The sequence below is a fragment of the Mesoplodon densirostris genome, chromosome 4 (genome assembly GCF_025265405.1).
Source record: "Mesoplodon densirostris isolate mMesDen1 chromosome 4, mMesDen1 primary haplotype, whole genome shotgun sequence".
In the NCBI taxonomy this organism is placed as follows: Eukaryota; Metazoa; Chordata; class Mammalia; order Artiodactyla; family Ziphiidae; genus Mesoplodon; species Mesoplodon densirostris.
In genome coordinates this window covers 45,175,259-45,195,050 of record NC_082664.1, presented here as the reverse complement: position 1 = coordinate 45,195,050, position 19,792 = coordinate 45,175,259, and the positions used below count along the sequence as shown (strand labels likewise).

The following is a 19,792-nucleotide window of genomic DNA, read 5'->3' as shown; positions in this document are numbered from 1 at the left end:
TAGGCATGCACAGCTTAGGATTTTATTATTCCTAAAACATTATGCCTTTTTCTGACATATCTGCCCAGTGGACAAACTTCTTTTTCCTCTAGCATTTTTAAGGTAGAAAAAAATGAAGGAAGCATCTGTGATAACCCCCAAATGGTAAAATAAATAAATAAAATTCAGGTTGCATTTATGTAGAAACACCTGGCCATTCTGGAGTAATTGTCTGAATTCATTGTGTAAAAATAGTCATTTCAGTTAAATCTTTGATTTGCTTGGTTTCTGACTAAATTGATTATTTAGCCCAAAGGATTGTTTTAATCAAAATGTTGAAGCTAGCGATACATATAGGCAATATCGAAAGTGATAGAATAGCAGTAGCTTTTTAATTATGGACTGAAAACAGGCTGAGAAAATTCAGCTTTATTTTTTTCACTCAGTTGTACATGAACATTCAAGCTTTCATTGGGCAACTATCTTGTGCCAGGCATTGTATTTTCAAAAGTAGTATAAATATTCTGTTTGAAGCAACAAGTTATTCATATTTGCACGTTTATAATGTTTATAAATCTATTTAAATGGCTCTAGGTAGTACTAGTTTCTGGTTTCCCTTCTAGCTCTTTCTGAAGAGAAATAATTATGCTTCAAAGTATTGCAAAGCAAAGTAATCTCCAGCCAATGTTTGTCTCCCATGTATGAAGCAAGTTACCCCACAGGAGGACCACATGGGGGGAGGGCGTGACAAAGTGGTGAGGCTCCAAGCACAGGGATACGGCTTTCAAAATCAAGTCTCATAGTAAACGTTGCTTCCAAGCAGCTGAGAACACTGGGAATCATAGGCCAGTGATTCTGGGAAGGTTAAAAATGCATTTTGAACACATAGACAAGTCATGTGGTGATTTTACTTTCATGTGGCAGACAACCAAAATGGAAAGACTTTTGTAAAATGGAAATGGGATTCCCAAAGCTAAATTTTAACTTGAAGGAGACAGAACATCAGTGAAGGGACTAAATAGCCTGAGGCAAAGCCTTTTGCAAAGTAAACAGAAATTACACGTGCTCACACACACAGGTAAATGGATGGCCTCTCTCTGTTTTGTTTTACTGACGTGTAGTTGATTTACATTATTATAAAATGGATGGCCTGTTTTGTATTACTGAAGTGTAGTTGGTTTACAGTATTATAAAATGGATGGCCTTTCTAAAGCTCTACCTTTGAGATACTCAAATCAGAGTTACACACAGAGCAAGCAGCAGTTTTCACAGAGCAACTGGGCACACATTTTGTGTTCTGTACTTAGAAAGGGATTTGCTCTGTGAGGAAGTCTGCCAGGGAGAGCTGGAGTGGAGAGTCGTGGGTTTATCCTGACATCTATAACTGCTAAAGTTCCTTTAAAATACACGTTTATTAAGAACCACAACAAATCCATTTCTGATTAAAGTATTTCTTATCACTGGCCTTAGCCAGTGATGGTTCTTCCTTCCCAGAGCCCACCATCATGTTGGGTAGAGTGCTCTCCAGCAAAGACTTTGGATTCAGGAGAGGGAACACCCTGCCCCGTGGGGAAGCCAGTGGAGGCACATGGATGGGGAGAGTCCCCCAGGCAAAGTGCTGCTGCCTGGCAGAGGCTCTTGGCCTGGTTCACCCTGACCCCTAGGTATTGGCTTCCTCCTTGTTACCCTTTCTTCTTCCCTTCTCATCTCACTGCCCACCTTCTCCCCACTTGTCACTGCTGTTACAAGAATTAATAAAAATGCTCTCCATTCCAACGCCAGTTCATCTGGGTAAAACCTTTTGCCATTTAAGCAGTAAGTGCTAGGAAATGTGATTTTTTTTTTTTAAAGATGGATTTCTGTGGAGAAGGAGATAACAATAGTAGGTCTCTCCTTGGGATGATGAGATCAGAATCTCTAGACAAGAGGCATTGACAGGAGGCAAAACTTGGAAAGAAGCTTAGAAGTCGGGGGACACTAATAACATAACTCTGCACATCCTTGTTCCAGCAGCTACTAGTTATGGAACTCTTTCTGTATGTCAGATGGCATCTTTAATTTTATTTATTTATTTATTTATTTATGGCTGTGCTGGGTCTTCGTTTCTGTGTGAGGGCTTTCTCTAGTTGTGGCAAGTGGGGGCCACTCTTCATCGCAGTGTGCGGGCCTCTCACTGTCGTGGCCTCTCTGGTTGCGGAGCACAGGCTCCAGACGTGCAGGCTCAGTAGTTGTGGCTCACAGGCCTAGTTGCTCCACGACATGTGGGATCCTCTCAGACCAGGGCTCGAACCCACGTCCCCTGCACTGGCAGGCAGACTGTCAACCACTGCGCCACCAGGGAAGCCCCAGGTGGCATCTTAAGCACATTTCATAGCTTCCTGACACATGGCAAATTTATCTTTGGCTCTAGTTTCATGTTTTCTAGAATTTTTTTCCTTAAGAAATTACCCTTTGATACCCTTTTGATATACCATCAAAACTATGGTATATAATTATTTTCTTCTTAAATTTCAAATTCACCTGAGGCAATTGAATTCTCTTGATAGTATATAAATGGAATGATGGAAATATCAAAAACTACTTCCAAATGAACAATCCTTACCATCTAGATTTGATACCTTACTGAAAATTCTTTTGATGTCAGTGATAAGAAAAAGACTGGAAATGCTTTCATAGCATTCAAGAGAAAAGGAGAAAATAGGCATAGGGTCTGACACTATGGGCCAAATCCTGTTTTCAGTCTTAGATACTAACTCTATTTTCCCTTTGTTCTGCCATGAGAGCTTCAGCGGGTGCCTTCTTGGCAGATGGTGTTAATGAGTCTACAGGGAAAAAAGATCAAGGATCTCAGCATTTTCTGGCAATGTTTACCTCTCATATGGAGGGGGCCACTGGAGAATATTCCTTTCACAGACAATGTTTTCTGCTTGACAGTAAAAGCTCTTTGATTCAGTTTCAGAAATGGGCAACTTCACACTAGGCACTAACAGGGGGCGGTGTCTTGTCAAGTTACAGGTCTCACTAAATTCAGAGTTAGCTCAACATGAGATGCAGTGAAGATGAGACTCATTCCCCAAACAACACTTCTGTCAGCAGGAGCCTCTTGTAAATGTATTCTCTTCAATAAAACTGACTTGGGGCTTCCCTGGTGGCGCAGTGGTTGAGAGTCTGCCGGCCGATGCAGGGGACACGGGTTCGTGCCCCGGTCCGGGAAGATCCCACATGCTGCGGAGCGGCTGGTCCCGTGAGCCATGGCCACTGAGCCTGTGCGTCCGGAGCCTGTGCTCTGCAACGGGAGAGGCCACAGCAGTGAGAGGCCTGAGTACTGCAAAAAAATAAATAAATAAAATAAATAATACGGAAAACTGACTTGGCTTGCTTTGCGGTGTTCTGAGGTATTACTTCCGAGACCAAACTTTTGCTGTTTTTATCAGCATATGTGTCTAAACCATAGGAACACATGCTATGGGTAAATGGAGGTATTTTCAAACAGGGAGAATTTTATTCTGATAATCATGTCCCTTGCAATCATGTATTAAATATTGTTATTAATAAAGATCTTATGCCCCAGCATCATGTCTATTTTGATGGGAAGAAATATAAAGTATTTTTAGCAATCCCAAACAGGTGTAAGGTTTTTTTCTTTCCTCCAAACCAGAAAACATTTATCATTCTTGAATTGGGTTTTGTTTCTTTAATGATAGATGAACGTTCATGGACACACGTGGAAAATCAGTTCACAGTGTGACTTCAATATTCCCGGGCACTTCCAAGCTGGTGATAAATTGGAAGTTGAAGATTAAGCCTTCACAGTGTCTTAAGTTTTCAAGAACAGTCTTATAATGCATCAATGGTAACAGTCACTCCTTCCTTTCATTAGGTAAAAGGGCAAGAAAGAAAGGTTATTTTGGCTCCTGCAATACAAATTTATTGTCATTCTGCTGAGAAGCAGTAAGCGGGTGAAGAAAACTGTCCCTCTCCCACTGCCATCTGCTGAGGTCAAGACTGCTGTTTTCTCTTGGTGATCAGAGTGACTGTCCTGGAAGTTATTCCTTATTTCTGGCTTTTTTTTTTCCAAGAAGCTGTCTGTTAGCACAGGATTTTGACCTGAATGCTGCTTTTGCCTTTCTTGAGTGCTGTACAGGGCTGGATGACATGTCTTCCAGCTTCCTGATCTCCCCAAGATGGGGCTGCCGAAGTCAGGTTTAGCTCCGAGCAACCACTAGAAGCATGGCACTATCAAGTTCATGGCTAGCAAACCAACAGACAAAGCTCTCTGTGCTCCTAGCCAGCAAAGAACAGCATCTTTTAAACCATCCCAAGGCCAGACTTCCCTTTACCTGAGACCAAGTCACTTCATCTGCTATAACACCACTGTGTCCAGAATACTGAGCAAATGTTTTTGTAATAATCTTATTAATACAGTTTTTTTTTCCTGGGCTCGAGATCCTGGGCTGTTCTTTTAAAACGTGGCAAGAGGTAAATTGATCTGAATTAAAATCTAGGTTCCATTATTTATAAGTGTGTGACCGTGGACAAGTCCCTGAATCTCTCCAAACCTATTACCTCTTGTGTTAAAATGGGGATAATTAACACCGTCTTAAAACATGGCTGTTACTACCAATGATGGTTAATAAGATAAGATACACAGGGCTTCCCTGGTGGCGCAGTGGTTGAGAGTCCGCCTGCCGATGCAGGGGACACGGGTTCGTGCCCCAGTCTGGGAGGATCCCACATGCCGTGGAGCGGCTGGGCCCGTGAGCCATGGCTGCTGAGCCTGCATGTCCGGAGCCTGTGCTCCGCAACGGGAGAGGCCACAACAGTGAGAGGCCCGCATACCGCAAAAAAAAAAAAAAAAAAAAAAAAAAAGATAAGATACACAAAAGCACCAGCACAGTGCCTGGCATGTTGTAGACACTTAATAATTTTGGGGGTGGTACTGATTCTGTTTCTTCGTGTTAATATGTTCACTACTGACCTTAGATCCTGCCCCTCCACACTCCTCAACTCAACTCATATTCCAAAGAGATGGAATTATGCATATTTGCATGAAGTTATTTCCAACCATCTCCTACTGGCCATTTAACATGAAACCTACCTGAATTTTTTCATTGGAGATTGCTTTTCTTGAGCAGTGGCCAGATGACCAGAGTAATAGACTGGGAAAAACATAATGTTCCAGTTTGTTGAAAACCAAGTCATGAAAAATGGACAGTAGAAGTTCTTATAAGTAATTTTTACAATCTGTGTGGTTCCAACCCAAGATGATGACACTGACAGGATGATCAAAAGTCCCCAGATGGCCTTCAGAACCATAGACGTACAGGATAGGCAGCGAGCCTTGATTCTGTTTTCTTGGCTGCTATTCTCAGGATGAGTCTGTGTTCCATCATCCCCTGCAAACAGGAAAGGAATACAAATGTGTGGAAATCAAGTTATAAAACAGCAATCAAAAAGGCAGACAGTAGAATCACCACTGTTCTTTTTTTTCTCCTGCTGTCATTTGAAGAGAGATAACTCTAGCTCATTTTCTGTCTGGAATCTGGAGTCTCTGCTCTGTAAGGTACAGTGTGTATCTGGACCCCTATCCAGGCTATGACGATGCCCATGAACTTGGTGGACGCTCTCTGTTCCTGGGTGTACCCTACCCACTTCCTCGTGAGAGCATTACACATTTCAGCTCCAAAGGCTTTGCCCTTGGCCACGTAACCTGCTTTGTCTAATCAAACATAAACAGATGTGTGGTATGCCACCTCTCAGCAGAAGCTTTAAGAGGTATCACAGGGTCCCACTACCTCTCTAGCTCTTCCTTTCTGCCACTAGAATGGAGAATCCCAAACAGAAGCTGCTTTTTGGTCTGTGTGGGAGAATGAGCAGAACCCTGTGTCTGCCGACATGAAATGTGAACAAGAAATAAGTATTTGTTGTTATATTCCACTGAGTTGCTTTTTTCTTTTTTAACTGCAGCAAAGATGACTATTAAGTTGAAAAGGATGTGTCCCCAAAACAGAGCAAGTCTGGACTGCACAAAATTACCTTCCACCTCAGAGCAAATTACGACTTAATATGTTTCTGGGAGCACAGTGAGTTCTGCTTTGTATTTTTACATTTACTAAGAAAATTTAGTAGCATTTTTTCACACTAAAATAGTTAAAGCTCTCTGAAAGTGACAATCATAAAGGCCTTCTCCCCTGATAGAGAAAACAAGTTTAACACAATGAATTTATGTACCTGTCAGGAAATTTAATGGGAAGAGTGGTCACCCTGAGTCCCCAGATAGTAAAATCCTGGGGGAAAGGAGGCAGAATTGTCTGCAAGATTCTGCTGTGTCTCCAGGGACCTCCTTTAAGCATAAGGCTTATCCTAGGGTTAAGAAAGTGGTGCAGCCCACAGATAGCAAGTGAGAGTGGATGGTTTCTCACTTTTCCTCTCCAGAACCTGCTGGCTCTCCTGCTGTGAATGTGTGTGCACTGCTTAATGACCCAGGTGGGACTGCCCCACTGGGGTAAAGGCTTTCATCCAGCTAAGGCTTCCTGATATAATTATTTGGGGAAAGTAGGTAGCAAGATTTGAAAGTGAATTCTTCACTGCAGAATATAAACCAAGTAAGGATGAACACAGCAATTACTACATGACTTCCAAGTCTCATAAACAGAGTTCTCAGAGCCTAGGCCTCCAGAAGATGAAAACTGGTATTCTTTTATTTATTTATTCAACAAAGTCCTATGGAGACTACCAGGAGTTAGATAGTCGGGTTCCAGGGGTTCAAACAAGAAAGACTTGAGCTCATAATCTAGACAAAGGCCAGAGAACACATCTAATACAGCATGATAAGGGCCAAGTATGGCAGATACAAGGCCACATGGAAGCAGAGGAGAAGCACTTGTTAAGAGGAGGGGGGCATAATGATTAGGAGAAGCTCCCATGATGCAGTGACATTGAGATGAGTCTGTAAGTATGTTAGCCAGCTCCCTTGGCTGTGTACAGACTATACTTGATAACAGTTCTGCAAATTCCCTCTATGACCATGTGGCTTACACAGAGAGTAAAGGGAAAAAACAAAAATGAATAAGAGGGTGGAATAAGAGACTCTGGTGTTGGAAGGCTGGGAAGGGAACACAAGCCTACCCAATTAAGTAGGTATTATTCCCATTTTACAGATGAAAAAACTGAGACTTGTATTAAAGGTTGTTCAAGGTTGAGCCTAAGACAGTATGACTCCAAGGTCTAAACTTTTTATTCTGAATATTGATTCTGTCTAGGTTTCAGGCTTGAGCTCCCTGTTTAAGCACTGGACGTTTCAGATAAAGTTTGGAGAAAAAGTTCTGTTTCTGGCAGGAATGGCAGTCTTGCATGAGGTTTGATAGAAGTGATATTAAGAGAAAGGTGTACTCTACTACACTTCAGATCACATTATTCTCAGGGAATAGCTTATAAAGGAGGAATGATTCTACAAAGATTTTAAGTATCCCTTTGAGTTGATATCTGCCTTCACGGTCACCTTCTTTGAAGATTGCATCTGTACCACGGTCAGAGCATGGAGAATATTTCTGATGGCACCAATAGTCACCTAAATCCCCACCTAGTATTGACTCATTCTTTCCTCTGCTAACTAAATTGAATTGTTGACAATTCTTTAATTTTACTATCTACAGATACCATAGAAAGATTGGCTGTCCAGAGTTCTAATTTTTTTTTTTTTTTTTTGCGGTACGTGGGCCTCTCACTGTCGTGGCCTCTCCCGTTGCGGAGCACAGGCTCCGGACGCGCAGGCTCAGCGGCCATGGCTCACGGGCCCAGCCGCTCCGCGGCATGTGGGATCTTCCCAGACCGGGGCACGAACCCGTGTCCCCTGCATCGGCAGGCGGACTCTCAACCCTGCGCCACCAGGGAAGCCCAGAGTTCTTTTATTTTTCTGACCATTTTAAGTATGATTTCCTAGAGTCCTGCTTAGATTTATTGTTTTGTATATATCATTAAAATTGATTTACCAGGAATTCCATCCATTTCTATGAACCTTGATTGGAGTCATACAAATTGATGGTAGAGGCCGCTGGAATTTGGAAACATGAGTGAAAGTCCTAGTCCTGCCATTGGATGGACCTGAGTATATGTTTAATTCCATCTTAGGTTCTCTGTCAAACAGTGATAATATCTATCTCATGGGCTTCCTTTTGAGGTTAAGTACCATAACATTCATGAAAGAATGGTGAGCTGCTCTTCAGATTATTCTCCTTTTCTCTTTTCTTTTTGGTGTCTAGGAATATCCCCAAATGTCTTCTGAATCATTACAGAAAGAGTAAATCATGCCCCATGTGGTCTTTAATGGTACAGTTTTTAAGATTTGTAACCTGTATATGATAGGTAGGGCAAATTTATTAACCATATTTAATTAACTGGAACATACTGTTCTGAAGATAACTGGGATGATAAGAATATTACTGTAACTCATTAAAGCCAATTAAAACTTTCTGAAGATTTAATTTTCTTCACTTTTTAAAAAAGCGTTTTAGCCTCGGGGTCCATAGTTGCTGAGATTCCATTTTAAAATATTGTCATTTTTTGAAAAAATCTTTTCTCACATAAAACCTCTTATCAAATAAGTAGGACCCTACAAGAGGCTTTCACACTTCCTCTGTACCTTTGTTTACCTGAGTCCCCTGAATTACCATTTCTCTTCTGTTTATTTTTTAAAGCTAGTGTTCTCAAAGTTTGAGGGTTTTTTTTTCAGTTTTTTTTCACTACCCACTTATTTTGAATAGAGTATTTTGTTGTTTTTGCTGTTGTCACTGTTGATTTTAAGGATGCAAGAGATTTTAATATGTTGCTGGCCAAGCTGAAGGAATAAACGGAGAGGGAGAGATTGAAAATGTAGGTGGAAGAGATGGAGAGAAGGTGATCATGGATGCAGAAGGAGTCAACATCAGAATGGTAGCAAACACAAAAATCAAAGGTGGTCCCCACAATGATGGTAATTAGCAAATTAGCAAACAAGAGAACAGAGACATTTTGAGGCAGAGAGGAAAGCATCTCTTAGCACACAATAGTTTTAGTCTTTTCAGGAAAGTAGAAGTGTGGTCATATGATGAGAGCAAGTGAGTATGGACTCAGAGCTTGAGAGCATCTCTGGGGAAGGCAGTACGATGTCCACCACCAATATGTAACAGTATTGGGCAGCAGCCTAATGGACCCAGCTGCATTTTAAAATGATAAGTTTGCTGGGAAATCCATGGATATAGTAAGGAAATTTATCTAGCAATTCCAGTAACCAAGTAACCCAGGAGTTGGTAAGTGGTCAGGCAGATGTGAGGAAATGCCAAAGTTCTTGATTTAATAGTAAATGCTGATCAGGGAGACAACTGAAGTGAAGGAGGTGTAAAATTGGGAAAACTAGAAGGGCTCCAAGGACTGGCAATCCTGATAAAGACAAGAGCAGAGTCTGTGATTTTACTGGTACTTTTATTCTTCTCAGAATGGGTACAGGGTGCTATTACTAAATCCCAGGATTGAGGTAAAAGATGCTGGCTTTTGACATCTTGAAGATGAGAAAACTAGTTTCCTTATAAACTTCATTAGAAGTCACTGTTTAACCATGTGTTAAACCCTCCAGTTATAGGTTTTGGTATTATTTCTCTGCTACACTCTACACCGTACATCATTAATGGATTATATCAACACATTTCCGTTCTTCCTTCTCCTCCCACTTGATAAACTTTCCCCACATGCACTCCTGAGAGTCCATGTAACATCTACATTCTGTGCCAATGGTGAGATCTTTCATTGCTGGCAAAAGCTCACCAAACGTACTGTTATTTAAGAGGAGGTTAACCACATACCTGATCTGTTCTGCCTCTCGGCTCTATGTCCACACACTCCAGAGGATCCTCGACTCTGAAGTTCAAGAATAGGAGCAGAAGAATCTTCGGTGACAGACAGAGGGGACAGTTGTCTGCTGATGCTACTGTGTGAACTGGGGCAGTTGGCTCCAGGTTTACATCGAGTAACTGATGATCTGGAGGTACCTGGGAAGAAAGAGTTCATACTCATTTGAGAATTTCCTGAAGGAAAACAGATTTTTAAATGCCTTGGCAGTAAAATATATGGAACATTCATTGAGTTCATTTCTAATTTTAAAAAAGGGGGTCCTAAAAAGAGAATGCTATGTTGGCAAGGTCTGTGTCCCTAAGACAAAGGGTCTTTTAAGATAAATCCATTAACTGGAAATGAACATTAGAAAATGGTGTTTGGGATGACATATCTGTTCTGAATTAGAACTGTTATCACAGTCAAATAGTTTACCTCAAGGAAAGCAAGGTGATGATACGCTTGCTTCCTCCCTTTTCTTCGTAAGGCTGACTGTTGTATTCCTAACTGGTAAGACTGCCAACGGGGTCTCCTATTAAATCCACTATACACTTTTCCATCAGATTGATCACTAAAATCCAACTTTGTTGTGTCTCTCTGCTCTGGCTAGGACTTCCAGTGTGTTGAATAAAAGTAGTGAGAGTGGAATGCTTTCAGCTTTTTCACTGTTGAGAATGATGTTAGCTGTGGGTTTGTCATATATGCCCTTTATTATGTTGACGTAAGTTCCCTCTATGCCTACTTTCTGGAGAGTTTTTATCATAAAGGGGTGTTGAATTTTGTCGGAAGCTTCTTCTGCATCTATCGAGATGATCATATGGTTTTTATCCTTCAGTTTGTTAATATGGTGTATCACATTGATTGATTTGCAGATATTGAAAAACCCTTGCATCCCTGGGATAAATACCACTTGATCATGGTGTATTATCCTTTTGATGTATTGTTGGATTTGGTTTGCTAATATTTTGTTGAGGACTTTTGCATCTACGTTTTTGCATCTGTGATATTGGTCTGCAATTTTCTTTTTTTGTTGTATCTTTCTCTGGCTTTGGTATCAGGGTGATGCTGACATCACAGAATGAGTTTGGAAGTGTTCCTACCTCTGCAAATTTTTTTGAATAATTTAAGAAATGTGTTAATTATTCTCTAAATGTTTGGTAGAATTCATCTGTGAAGCCACCTGGTGCTGGACTTCTGTTTACCGGGAGATTTTTTTTTTTTTTTTTTTTACTGATTCAATTTCATTACTGGTAATTAGTCTGTTTATATTTTCTATTTCTTCCTGGTTTAGACTTGGGAGATTGTACATAATTACGAATTTCTTCTAGGTTGTCCGTTTTATTTGCATATAGTTGCTCATAGCAACTATGATTCTTTGTATTTCTGCCGTGTCCGTTGTAACTTCTCCTTTTTCATTTCTGATTTTATTGATTTGGACCCTCTCTTTTTCTTGATGAGTCTGGCTAAAGGTTTATCAATTTTGTTTATCTTTTCAAAGAAATAGCTCTTAGTTTCATTGATCTTTTCAATTTTTTTAGCCTCTGTTTCATTTACTTCTGCTCTGATCTTTATGATTTATTTCCTTTTACTAATGGGTTTTGTTTGTTCTTTGCTTTCTAGCTCCTTTAGGTGTAAAATTAGATCGTTTATTTGAAATGTTTCCTTTCCTGAGGTAAGCTTGTATAGCTATATAAACTTTCTTCTTAGAACTGCTTTTGCTGAGTCCCATAGATTTTGAGTCATTGTGTTTTTGTTTCATTTGTCTCCAGGTATTTTTTTATTTCCTATTTGATCTCTTTAGTGATTCATTGGTTGTTTAGTAGCACATTGTTTACCTCTACATGTCAGTGTTTTTTGCAGTTTTTTTCTTGTAGTTGAATTCTAGTCTCATAGTGTTGTTGTTAGAAAAGATGGTGATATGATTTCAATTTTCTTAAATATACCGAGGCTTGATTTTGTGGCCTAGCATGTGATTATCCTGGAGAATGTTCCATGTGCACTTGACAAGAATGTGTATTCTGCTGCTTTTGGATGAATGTTCTCTCTCTATATGTATCTGTTAATTTCATCTGGTCTAATGTGTCACTTCAGGCTAGTGTTTCCTTGTTGATTTTCTGTCTGAATGATCTGTCCATTGATGTAAGTGGGGTGTTAAAGTCCCCTATTAGTATTATGTTATTGTTAATTTGTCCATTTATGTCTGTTAATATTTGCTTTTATGTATTTAGGTGCCCCTATGTTGGGTGCATGTATATTTACAATTGTTATATCTGCTTAGATTGATCCCTTGATCATTATGTAGTGTCCTTTTTTGTCTCTTGTAACAGTCTCTACTTTAACTCTATTTTAATTCTGTTTTGTCTGATGAAAGTATTGCTACCCTGGCTTTCTTTTGATTTCCATTGGTGTGGAATACCATTTTCCATCTCTCACTTTCAATCTATTTATGTCTTTGGATATGAAGTGAGTTTCTTGTAGGTCTTGGTTTTGGATCCGTTCAGCCACTCTATGTCTTTTTTTTTTTTTTAATACTTTTTAAAATTGAAAAATTGTTGATTTACAGTTTGTGCCAATCTCTGCTATACAGCAAAGTGACTCAGTTATACACATATATACATTCTTTTTTAAAAATATTCTTTTCCATTATGGTTTATCCCAGGAGATTGGATATAGTTCCCTGTGCTATACAGTAGGAACTTGTTGTTTGTCCATTCTAAATGTAATAGTCTGTAATAGTTTGCATCTACCAACTCCAAACTCCCAGTCCATCCCTCTCCCCCTCCCCTTGGCAACCACAAGTCTGACCTCTGCCTGTGAGTCTGTTTCTGTTTTGTAGATAGGTTCATTTTTGTCACATTTTAGATTCTGCATATAAGTGATATCATATGGTATTTGTCTTTCTCTTTCTGACTTACTTTACTTAGTGTGATAACTTCTAGTCACATCCATGTTGCTGCAAATGGCATTATTTTGTTCTTTTTTTATGGCTGAGTAGTATCCCATTGTATATATGTACCACTTCTTCTTTATCTATTCATCTGTAGATGGACATTTAAGTTGTCTCCAAGTTTTGGCTATTGTGAATAATGCTGCTAGAAACACAGAGGTGAATATATCTTGTTGAATTATAGTTTTGTCCAGTTATATGCCCCGGAGTGGGATTGCTGGATCATATGGTAGTTCTATTTTTGGTTTTCTGAGGAACCTCCCTACCGTTTTCCATAGTGGCTGCACCAACTTACATTCCCACCAACAGTGTAGAAGTGTTCCCTTTTATCCACACCCTCTCCAGCATTTGTTATTTGTAGACTTTTTAATGATGGCCATTCTGACCAGTGTGAGGTGGTACCTCCTTGTAGTTTTGATTTGCATTTCTCCAATAATTAGTGATGTTGAGCATATTTTCATGTGCCTACTGGCCATCTGTATGTCTTCTTTAGAGAAATGTCTATTAAAGTCTTCTGCCGATTTTTCGATTGGATTGTTTTTTTATTGTTGAGTTGTGTGAGCTGTTTATATATTTTGGAGATTAATCCCTTATCTGTCACATCATTTGCAAATATTTTCTCCCATTCCGTAGGTTATCTTTTTTTGTTTTTTTTTAATGATTTCCTTTACTGTGCAAGAGCTTGTAAGTTTGGTTATGTTCCATTTGTTTATTTTTATTTCTATTGCCTTGGGAGACTAACCTAACAAAACATTGGTATGATTTATGTCAGAGAATGTTTTGCCTATGCTCTCTTCTAGGAGTTTTATGGTGTCATGTCTTATGTTTAAGTCTTTAAACCATTTTGAGTTTATTTTTGTGCATGGTGTGAGGGTGTGTTCTAACTTCATTGATTTACATGAGGCTGTCCAACTTTCCCAGCACCACTTGCTGGAGATTGTCTTTTTCCCATTTTATATTCTTGCCTCCTTTGTTGAAGATTAATTGACTGTAGGTGTGTGGATTTATTTCTATTCTGTTCCATTGATCTATATGTCTGTTTTTGTACCAATACCACACTGTTTTGATTACTATACCTTTGTAGTATTGTCTGAAGTCTGGGGGAGTTATGCCTCCTGCTTTTTATTTTCCCCCTCAGGATTGCTTTGGCAATTCTGGGTCTTTTATGGTTCCATATAAATTTGTAGATTATTCTAGTTCTGTGAAAAATGTTATGGATGATTTGATAGGGATTGCATTAAATCTGTAGATTGTTTTGGGTAATATTGCCATTTTAATAATATTAATTCTTCCAATCCAAGAGTATGGGATATCTTTCCATTTCTTTGAATTCTCTTTAATTTCCTTTGCTAATGTTTCATAGTTCTCAGCATGTAAGTCTTTCACCTTCTTGGTCAGGTTTACTCCTAGGTTTTTTAGTGTGTGTGGTTTTAAAAGGAATTGTTCTTTTTTTTTACATTCTATTTCTGATTTTCATTGTTAGTGTAAAGAAATACAACCAATTTCTGAATGTTAATCTTGTATCCTGCTACTTTGCTTAATTCATTTATCAGATCTAGTAGTTTTTGTGTGGGTCCTTAGGGTTTTCTATATATAGTGTCATGTCATCTTCATGTAGTGACAATTTTACCTCTTCCCTTCCAATCTGGATACCTTTTATTTGTTTTCTTGTTTGACTGCTGTGGCTAGGACTTCCAATACTACGTTGAACAGAAGCCGTGAGAGTGGGCATCCTTGTCTTGTTCCAGATTTTAGTGCAAAGACTTTCAGCTTTTCACTGTTGAATATTGTACTGGCTGTGGGTTTGTCATAAATAGCTTTTATTATGTTGAGATATGTCCACTGTATACACACTTTGGTAAGGGTTTTTATCATGAATTGATGTTGAAGTTCTTCAAGTGCTTTTTCTGCATCTATTGAGATGGTCATGTGGTTTTTAAATTTTCTTTTGTTAATGTGGTGTATTACATTGATTGATTTGTGTATGTTGAACCATCCTTGTGAACTTGGGATGAATCCCACTTGGTCATGGTGTATGATTTTTTTCACTGTGTTTTTGGATTAAGTTTGCTAATATTTTGTTCAGAATTTTTGCATCTATATTCATCAAAGATATTGTCCTGTAATTTTCTTTCTTGGTGGTATCTTTGTCTGCTTTGGGTATCAGGATGATTGTGGCTTCATAGAATGTTTGGGGGAATGTTCCCTTCTCTTCAAACTTTTGGAAGAGTTTGAGAAGAATTGGTAAATATATGTTCTTTGTATGTTTGGTAGAATTCGCCTGTGAAGCCATCTGGTCCTGGACTTTTGTTTGCAGGGAGTTTTTTTTATTATTACAGATTTTATTTCATTTCTAGTGATTGGTCTGTTCAAATTATCTATTTCTTCTTGATTCAGTTTTGGTGGGCTCTATTTTCTAGAAGGTTGTCCATTTCTTCTAGGTTGTCAAATTTGTTGGCATATAATTGTTCATAGTATTCTCTTATTGTTTTTTGTATTTCTGTGGTTGAGACTTTTCCTTTTTCATTTCTTATTTTGCTTATTTTGGTTCTCTCTCTTTTCTTCTTGGGGAGCCTGGCCAGAGGTTTGTCAATTTTCTTTACCCTTTCAAAGAACCAGCTCTTGGTTTTATTGATTTTTTTCTATTGTTTTTTTAAATCCCTATTTTATTTATTTCCTCCCAGATCTTTGTTATTCCCTTTCTTTTGCTGAATTTAGATTTTGTTTGTTCTTGTTTTTCTGATTCTTTTAGGTGGTAGGTTAGGTTGTTTATTTGAGATTTTTCTTGTTTTTTTGATGAAGGCCGGTATCGCTATTAACTTCCCTCTAAGAACTGCTTTTGCTGCATCCCATAGATTTTGTATGGTTTTGTTTTCATTGTCCTGTGTCTCAAGATTTTTTTTAATTTTCTTTTTGATTTCCCCATTGACCCGTTGGTTTTTTAGTAGCATGTTGTTTAGTCTCCATGTAATCCTTTTTTTCTCATTTCTTTTCTCTATATCTTTTGATTGGAGCATTTAGTCCATTTACATTTAAAGTAATTATTTATATGTATGTTCTTATTGCCATTTTGTTAATTGTTTCTGGGTTGTCTTTGTAGGTCTTTTTTTTTTAATTCCTTTATTCTTTTTTCTCATCTCTTGTGATTTGATGACTATCTTTAGTGTTATCTAAAGATAACACTTCTTTTTTGTGTATGTATCTATTATAGATTTTTGGTTTGTGGTTACCATGAGGTTTTTATATAGCAATCTATCTATCTATCTATCTATCTATCTATCTATCTATATATATATGCATGATTGTTTTAAGTTGCTGATTTCTTAATTTCAAATGCATTCCAACAACCCTGCATTTTACTCTCCTCCTCTCACAATTATTGCTTATTGTGAATATAGATGATTTTACTACTTTTGTCTTTTAACCTTCCTACTGGCTTTGTGAGGGGAAGATTTCCTACCTTTACTGTGCATTTGCCTTTACCGATGAGCTTTCTCCTCACATGATTTTCATGTTTCTCACTGTGTCCTTTTTTGCTTAGAGCAATTCCTTTAACATTTCTTTTAAAGCTGGTTTGGTGGTGCTGAACTCTTTTAGCTTTTACTTGTCTGTGAAGCTTTTGATCTCTCCATCAAATCTGAATGAGAACCTTGCTGGGTAGAATATTCTTGGTTGTAGGTTTTTCACTTTCATCACTTTAAAAATATTGTGCCCTTCTGGCTTGCAGAGTTTCTGCTGAAAAGTCAGCTGATAACCTTGCATGAGTCCCCTTGTACATAAAGTGTTGCTTTTCTCTTGAAGCTTTTAATATTCTCTATCTTCAATTTTTGCCATTTTATTTACAATATGTCTTGATGTGTTCCTTTTTGGGTTAATCTTGTATGGTACTCTCTGTACTTCCTGAATTTGAATGTCTGTTTCCTTTCCCAGGTTAGGGAGGTTTTCAGCTATTATCTCTTCAACTATGCTCTCAACCCCTTTCTCTGTCTCTTCTCCTTTTTGGACACTTGATGTTGTCCCAGAGGTCTCTAAATTGTCCTCATTTCTTTTTATTCTTTTTTCTGTTCAGCATAAGTGATTTCCACTTCTCTGTCTCCAGCTCGTTGTTCTGTTCCTCTGTATCATTCAGTCTACTGTTGATTCCTTCTAGTGTATTTTTTCATTTCAGTTATTGTATTCTTCATCTCTTTATATTTATTCTTTAATGTTTTCTAAATCTTTGTTAAAAACTTCTGGGCTTCCCTGGTGGTGCAGTGGTTGAGAGTCCACCTGCCGATGCAGGGGACGTGGGTTCGTGCCCCGGTCGGGGAAGATCCCACATGCCGCGGAGCGGCTGGACCCGTGAGCCATGGCCGTTGAGCCTGCGCGTCCGGAGCCTGTGCTCCGCAACAGGAGAGGCCACAACAGTGAGAGGCCCGCATACTGCAAAAAAAAAAAAAAAAAAAAAAGAAAAAGCTTCTAACTTCTCACTCTGTGCATCCATTCTTCTCCCATTTTTTTGATCATCTTTACGATCACTATCCTGAACTCTTTCTCAGGTAGATTGCCTGTCTCCACTTCACTTAGTTCTTCTTCTGGAGTTTTATCTTGTTCCTTCAATTGGAATATGTTCCTCTGTCACCTCATTTTGCCTAACTTGCTATTTTTATTTTTATATACCCCCTGGTAAGTTGTTCATATTTCCTGACTTTGAAGAAGTGGCCTTCTGTAGGAAACATCCTATGAGTCCCAATAGCACACTCCCCTCTTGTCACCAGAGCTATATGCTCTAGGGGTTCCTTCTATGAGGACTGTGTGGGTATTTCTGTTGTGGCGAGCTGACTACACCAGAGGTCTGGTAGGTTTATTTGGCCCTGGTCTGGTTGGTTGCCAGGTCCTGCCTTGTGCAGAGGCTGTCAGCTGCTGGTTGGTGGGGTCTGATCATGAGGCAGCTGACTGCAGAACCCTGGAGGTCCCAGGGCTAGTGCTGTATTACTGGTGGGCAGAGTCAGGATCCAGGAGAACCTGGGGCTGTTGCCCACCTACTGGTGGATGAAGCCAGGTCCTGGGGCTTGTGCCGGCCTACTGGTGGACAGAGCCATGTCCTGGGGTCTGGTTGTAGGGCCTAGGGGTCCCAGAGCAGGTGTCATATCTCTGGTAGTTGGGCTGGTTCCTGACAAGGTTGGCTGCAGGGGCTGGTATCTTGAAGCTTGTGTTGGCCTCCTAGTGGGCAGGGACCAGGCTCAGCAAGTTCCAGGGTAGGCCTAGTCCATAGACTGGGATGTTGCTGTTTTTTTCTGTGGCTGGTGTCTGCCTGCTGGTGGGTACAGCTGGGTCTGAGGCTAGGACAGGCTCACTGGTGGGTGGGGCCTGGGCCCCACATGCTCTCTGGCTGAAGGCCCTGGAGGTCTTGGGTCTATTTCATGTGCACTGGTGTGTGGGGACAGATCCTGGGCCCTCTGGTGAGGAGGGCCATGTCCAGAGGTGGCTGTGGACCCAGGGGGTCTTAAGGCAGCTTGTCTGCTGGTAGGTGGAGCTGTGTCAGTGTCCAGTTAACTGTTTGCCCTGAGGCATCTCAGTACTGGTGCCTGCAGACTGTTGGGCTGCAGTGGGACTGGGTTCTGTGGTAATAATCTAGAAGGAAGAGTCCAGAATGGTGTTACCATGTGGTAGAAGGAGCTCCCCAAAATGACTGCTGGGAGTCTATGTCCCCAGGGTGAACTGGAGTTATCTCCTGCCTCTCCAGGAGACTCTCTAGAGCTCAGAAGGTAGGTCTGACCCAAGCTCCTACCAAATTACTGCTTCTACCCTGGGTTCCAGAGCATGTGAGACTTTGTGTGAGCCCCTTAAGAATAAAGTCTCTATTTCCCCCAGCCCTCTGGGACTCCCAAAATAAGCCCTGTGGCCTTCAAAGCCAAATGCTCTGGGGGTTTGTCTTCCCAGTACAGGACCCCTGGGCTGGGGAGCCTGAAGTGGGGCTCAGACCTCTCACTCCTTTGAGAGAACCTCTGCAGTTGTGATTATTCTCCTGTTCGTGGATTGCCCACCTGGCGGTATGGGATTTGTCTATATTGCTACTCCGCCCCTCCTGCTGTCTCATTGTTGTTCTTTCTTTATATTTTTAGTTGCAGAATATTTTTTCTGGTACGTCCTGTTTTTTTTCATTGATGGCTGATCTGTTAATAACTGTGATTTTGATGTGCCTGTGAGAAGAGAAGAGCTCAAGGTCTTCCTACTCTGCCATCTTGTGCCTCACAGTTATGTTTCTAATTGAATATGTTAAATTCAATTAAAAGAGGCTGTCTAAAATTCAAGGAACTCTCATTTATTCATGTTCTTCAAGAGGGGTGACACTCAGATACTCCAAGAGTAATTTTTAATTTATCTTTCAGGTATCTTTTATAATTTATGTTTACATGAAGTGTGCCTTCTTGTGTTTTCTTAGGTGAGTATCAGGTTTCATTTTGTGATTACTCAGCAGTTGTAGGTGGAAAGGAGGAAGTCCAAAAATGGGTTGAGTACCAAGTTGAGATGGGGTTGAGATAAAATATTGGCCATAGTTACTAAAAAGTTGGTAAATCACATGTAGCTAGCAAGTGTTGAATTTGTAAGCCAAACTAGTGATTTCTCTTTCTTCCTCATTTTCACTGCAGTGTTATGTCCTGGTTTCTCTACCTCTTGGTCCTTATGCAATATAGCTCAAATCTCATTGCCAGCTGCCAGCTGCCTCCCACTTGCTGATTCATGGAAGAGACCCGAGAATAGCTGAGCCACTGGAGGCATTTAAACCTTTGTCCTAAAAAGGCAAATTTAAACTCAGAGCCAGGCCCAGAGGCAAGTTCAGAGCTTAGTCCATGAAACAGTCATCTTAGGTCCTGGAAATGAAGACACTGGCCCATTCTATATGGTCTTGTACTATCAATTAATATAAATCCAGCCCTGACAAAAATAAATATTCATAATGTCACCTGGGATACAGTCAAGGATCATAAATAAATCATATTTATATTGTATTTTATATGC

At 39.8% G+C, this 19,792-nt stretch overlaps 1 protein-coding gene across 1 annotated transcript in view; it reads right to left on the bottom strand.

The window, feature by feature from the left end:
- The window catches only part of SLC35F4 (solute carrier family 35 member F4), a 324,553-nt gene that overhangs the window by 17,968 nt on the left and 286,793 nt on the right, over nucleotides 1–19,792 (bottom strand). The window contains exons 2-3 of the mRNA XM_060098086.1: nucleotides 9,816–10,001; nucleotides 5,078–5,375 (exon numbers count right to left, since the gene is read on the bottom strand). Coding sequence (XP_059954069.1) covers nucleotides 5,078–5,375; nucleotides 9,816–10,001 — 484 coding nt within the window. The remainder of the gene's footprint in view (nucleotides 1–5,077; nucleotides 5,376–9,815; nucleotides 10,002–19,792) is intronic.